Source organism: Tasmannia lanceolata, unplaced genomic scaffold (assembly GCF_043159265.1).
Source record: "Tasmannia lanceolata isolate RefF3 unplaced genomic scaffold, GAP_Taslan_0.1 ptg000013l, whole genome shotgun sequence".
In the NCBI taxonomy this organism is placed as follows: domain Eukaryota; kingdom Viridiplantae; phylum Streptophyta; class Magnoliopsida; order Canellales; family Winteraceae; genus Tasmannia; species Tasmannia lanceolata.
The window spans coordinates 17625416-17630673 of record NW_027518690.1 but is presented as its reverse complement, the minus strand read 5'-3'; the positions used below and the strand labels follow the sequence as shown (position 1 = coordinate 17630673).

The following is a 5258-nucleotide window of genomic DNA, read 5'->3' as shown; positions in this document are numbered from 1 at the left end:
GTTTTGGTGAACTGGGTTTCTGAGACGGAGTGCTCGGAGATTTGCAAAGAAATGGTATCCTTTTTATCATTCACATCCAAGCGTGCTTACAACGGCATTCGCCTTTGCGCAAAGTGGCTAGCTACTGATAATATTTTCGAAGGTTCTTCGAATTCCAGGCGTGGGGTAGTAGGTGCTCCCCAAGTGTTTCCAGCTTGTAACTCCCTGGACAAATTACCTCTTTCACTCGGTACGACCCCTCCCAGGTCGGGGAGAGTTTGCCTACCTTCTTCGGTTGGGAGATAGCTGCCTTCCTCAGGACTAGGTCCCCTGCTCGAAATTCTCTCGGACGTATCTTCAGGTCGTGATAGTTGGACACTTTCTGTTTGTAGGCCGCGACTCTGATTCGGGATTCTTCCCGAGCTTCTTCCTGCAGGTCAAGGTTTGCGCGGAGCCCATCTCCATTGAATTGCTCATTGAAGTTGGTGACTCTGGGAGGTGGGACACCAACATCGACGGGTATTACGGCTTCCGTTCCAAAGGATAAGTTGAATGGCGATTCCCCCGTCGCGGTGCGCGGGGTGGTACGATACGCCCATAGGACGTGATAAAGTTTGTCTGCCCATCGGCCTGCCTTTTCGTCCAGCCTCTTTTTGATCCCCTGGAGTAGGATTCTATTCGTTACTTCAGTCTGCCCATTCGTCTGAGGGTGCGCCATAGAAGTGAATCTTTGTTCGATCTTTAAGCCGGAGCAGAATTTTTGAAAGTTCCTGCAGTCAAACTGTCTGCCGTTGTCCATTATCAAGACGCGGGGTTTCCCGAATCTGCAAATGACTGACTTCCAGAAGAAGGTCTGAACGTTTTGCTCTGTGATCTGGGCTAGAGGTTCAGCCTCCACCCACTTGGTAAAATAGTCAATGGCCACCACGACGAACTCACGTCTTCCGGAGGCTGGTGGAAAAGGGCCCAAGATGTCCATCCCCCATACTGCGAAAGGGAGTGGGCTGATGATCGGGGCCATGGATACAGCCGGTTGATAGATGGTGAAAGAGAACTTTTGGCATCTCTCGCACCTTTCGACCAGGTCTAGAGCGTCTTACCTCAAGGTTGGTCAGTACAGGCCTCTCAGCAGTACTTTGATGGCCAGGACCTTGCCCCCCAGGTGTTCTCCTCAAATTCCTTCGTGCGTCTCTTGCAGAGTGTATGCGGTGTTGCTTAGCCGGAGGCATTTTAGGTACGGAAGGGTGTACGACCTTTTGTACAGACTCTCACCATCTAGGGAAAACCGGGCTGCTCTCTGTATCACTTTGCAGGCTTCCTTCTTTGCTTCGGGAAGCTTCCCGCTACGCAGGTACTCAATGATCTCATCCATCCAGCACGGCTCGTGTTCGACCTGCATTACTTCTACGGCCTCATTTTTAATACTGGATTTCTTTAGAAATTTTATACATATACTCCCAAGAGTGGTGTAACTGGATGCGGCCAGCTTAGATAGCACATCGGCTTTTGCATTTTCCGTTCTAGGGATTCTGATGACCTTGAAGTTTTTGAACTTGCTGGCTAACTGGCGGACCTTGGAAAGATACTTAATCATGCGCTCATCGTGGGCCTCATAGACTCCTTGGATCTGGTTTGCGACCAGTTGGGAGTCGCAATACGCCTTCAGCCTTCGGGCGCTGGTCTGGACTGCTAGGTTCATTCCAGCGATGAGAGCCTCATATTCTGCCTCATTGTTGGACGCATGGAATCTGAACCTTAGCGCGTAATCCAGAACAAAGTTATCTGGCCCGGTGAGAATCAAACCGGCTCCGCAACCAATCTTGTTTGAAGATCCGTCCACATATACTTCCCAGATCGATTCGTTGGACGATGGATTCTGTTCTGCCGGTATAGGGATGTTTTCTGTTTCCACTGGTTCTGTCTCAACTTCTATTCATTCCCCAGTTGTAGTTGCATTCTCTACAACCGAGGTTTGGACAACTTCGGATTCGATGCTTTGCTGGTGGATGGTGCACTCGGCCACGAAGTCTGCCAGCACTTGGGCTTTTATCGCCGGCCTACGCAGGTACTGGATATCAAATTCACTCAGCTCCACAGTCCATTTCACAAGTCGCCCTGAGGTGTCTGGTCTGTGGAGAACCTGTCTGAGCGGCTGATCGGTCAGGACCTTTATGGTGTGGGCTTGAAAATACGGCCTCAATTTTCTGGCCGTCATGATCAGAGCGTATGCCAATTTCTCAACCCACTGGTACCTGATCTCAGCATCGTGTAGGACCTTGCTGACATAGTAGATTGGTTTCTGTTGGTTGTGCTCTTCTCGGATTAGCACAGCTGCCAGTGCCATGGGGCTTACGGATATGTACAAAAGCAGCTCATCTCCCGGCTCTGGCTTTGTCAACAGCGGTGGAGAGGACAAGTACTGCTTCAACTCATCGAATGCGACTTGACACTCCTGTGTCCAGGGTGTTGTTTTGATTCCTTTGACAGCATTGAAGAAAGGCAAGCATCTCTCTGCAGATTTTGAGATGAAGTGCCCCAGTGCGGCCACCATCCCGGTTAGCCGATGTACTTCTCTAATGGTCTTTGGTGGAGTGAGCTCCACCACAGCCTTGATCTTTTCTGGATTGGCTTCTATCCCTCTCCGGCTTACCATAAATCCCAAGAATTTTTTCGAGCTGACACCGAATGTGCACTTGGTGGGGTTGAGCTTCATGTTATGCTCCCTTAGGACTTGGAATGTCTCTTTTAGGTCAGAGACATGATTTTGTACGCTTTGGCTTTTGACCAACATGTCATCTGCATAGACCTCCATGTTGCAGCCGATTTGCTTTTCGTAGAGTTTGTTTACGAGCTTCTGATATGTTGCCCCGGCATTCTTTAGGCCAAAAGGCATGATGCGGTAACAATACGTCCCCTGATCCGTTATGAAGAAAGTCTTTGGTATATCTGATTCATACATTCTGATCTGGTTGTACCCAGAGAAGGCGTCCATGAAGCTCAGCAATTCGTGACCTGCAGTGGCATCTATCAGCTGGTCGATTTTTGGGAGCGAGTAGCTATCCTTGGGACAAGCTTTGTTCAGATCGGTAAAATCAACGCAGGTCCTCCACTTCCCATTGGCTTTCTTTACCATGACCACATTCGTCAGCCAGTGATTTCTCGAATGAAGTCAGCCCACGAGAGCCTCTCCACTTCTTCCTTGATCGCCTGCCGCCTTTCCAGGGCAAAATGTCTCATTTTTTGTTTCACCGGCCTGTAGGTGGGATCAACACCGAGTCTGTGCGTGCTGACCTCCGGATCTATGCCGGGCATATCTGCGGGAGCCCATGTGAAGACGTCTGCGTTGTCTCGAACAAACTGCGTGAGGTTCTGCCGGGTGCTACTATCCAGAGAGGAGCCGATTTGGATGACCTTCTCGCCATCATCTTCGAAAAGAGGAATGGGGATGAGGTCTTCAGCGGATTCATTCACTTGGGCTTCATCTCTTAGATCAAGTAGCTCAATCGGCAGCGATTCCGATGCATTTTTGCCTCTGAGTGCCATGGCATAGCACTCCATGGATTGAGGCTGATCTCCTCTGACCTCTCCCACACCATTTGGAGTTATGAACTTCATTTTCTGATGATAAGCGGAGGCAACAGCACGGATGAGGGTCTGCCCGGGTCATCCTAAGATAGCATTGCAGACCGATGTGGTTCTCACTACCAGGAAGTTGACCATCGCGAAGGCTTGACAAGGCGGCTCCCCAACGAGGACTGGAAGTTCAATCTGTCCTTCCACTTTCACGATCTCTCCCGAGAAACCGAACAGATCGGAGTTTGCCGGCCTTAAGCGGTCGTCTCCTATCATCATTTGTTTGAATGCATGATAGTAGAGGATGTCGGCCGAACTCCCATTGTCAACGAGGATTTTCTTCAACTCCCAGTTCGCGACTAGCATGGTTATGACCAGGGCATCGTCGTGAGGTAGTATCAAGTTGTCAAGATCCGTATTTGAGAAGGAGATCTCATTCTCTGTCTTTATCTTTTTGTTGCATGTGTGCACGACATTGACTTGGCGTGCGTAGGCCTTTCGAGCAGCAGATGATGTACCCCCGGCGGCCGGTCCACCCATAATTGTGTTGATGACCCCATTAGGCTGGTATCGGCGCATCTCCGGCTGTGTGCTTGATGGTGGGGGAGATTGATTCTGCGCAGGGGGCGGCTGTGACCGTTGAAGGCTCCGGCCCTGAAGGCTTTTCTCCCTGCGCTCTCTCCTGTGGCCGTCATCTTTGACATATTTTTTCAAGTATCCCCGATTGATCAACAGCTCGATTTCTTCCTTGAGCTGCCAGTATTCGTCTGTGTCGTGCCCGTGGTCCCTGTGGAACCGACAATACTTCGATTTGTCTCTCTTGTTTTCTTTGGAGATCATCCTGGTCAGCCACCTAACGAATTCTTCTCCTTTGATCGCGGCCAGTATGTATCTTCGGGAGGTGTTGAGAGGGGTATAATTCTCTTCCCTCCTCTGGGGGGACCTTTCTCTTCTGGAGGCCTTATCATCCCTACGTTGCTTGGTAGGGTTCATTTTTTAGAAGTTCTCCTTCGGTTTGAATCCAAGGCTGCCAGAGTTTCCTCCACAGCTATGTACTCCTCGGCTCTAGCCATCAGATCCGCCAATGAGTGCGGGTTTTGGCGAGCTACTGATCGGCGAAAATCATTGGATTTGGCGCCCGCGAGGAGTGCATTCATGGCGGCTGAAGGATCCAAATTTGGCACTTTGAGGGCCTCCCTATTGAAACGGCTGACGAATGTTTTCAGAGGTTCATTATCCTCCTGCCGCAAGGCCATTAGGGATGCTGTTGTTTTCCTTGGCCTCCGACTGCTCATGAAATAGCGGACCAGATCATCCCCAAAGTCCTCAAAGTTGCTGATGGAGTTCGGCTTGATCCTTGAGTACCAGTCCCAGGCTGCACCGGTCAGTGTGGTCCGGAACGCTCAGCAGAGGAACCCGTAAGAGGCGTCGTGGAGGAGCATCATAGTCCTAAACGTCTCCAGGTGGTCTACAGGGTCGCTGGTTCCGTCATATTGCGGAACGGTCGGCATTTTGAACCCTCTGGGCGCTGGCGCGTTCATAACATTGTCGGTGAACGACGGTCTGCTTGAGAACGTCTTTGCAGTAGGTCGGCCTCGATCCTTTGCCAGCTTTTCTATACGGTGGTTTATCTCTTCTATCCTCTATAGCACTGGTTCAGCCCTTTGGTCTGCTCGGCCCGTTGATTTGTTTCTCTCCACAGAGGG

General features: G+C 50.6%; 1 protein-coding gene across 1 annotated transcript; it reads right to left on the bottom strand.

Moving 5' to 3' along the window:
- Positions 1-1150: 1150 nt before the first annotated feature.
- Positions 1151-3594, bottom strand: LOC143891038 (uncharacterized). The gene is made up of 3 exons (XM_077395693.1): positions 3271-3594; positions 1946-2893; positions 1151-1855 (listed from the first exon to the last, which is right to left on the bottom strand). The coding sequence occupies exons 1-3, from the start codon at positions 3592-3594 to the stop codon at positions 1151-1153; spliced, it is 1977 nt and encodes a 658-aa protein (XP_077251808.1).
- Between the last annotated feature and the right edge of the window lie 1664 nt (positions 3595-5258).

Excerpts from the sequence above, each read along its gene's own strand:
- LOC143891038 (XM_077395693.1), bottom strand. The coding sequence starts at position 3,594 with ATGAAGTTCATAACTCCAAATGGTGTGGGAGAGGTCAGAGGAGATCAG. Across the intron at positions 2,894-3,270 it reads TGCCCGGCATAGATCCGGAG|GGGACGTATTGTTACCGCAT; the intron begins GTCAGCACGCAC and ends ATAACGGATCAG. Across the intron at positions 1,856-1,945 it reads CCGAAGTTGTCCAAACCTCG|AATCCATCGTCCAACGAATC; the intron begins GTTGTAGAGAAT and ends CCGGCAGAACAG.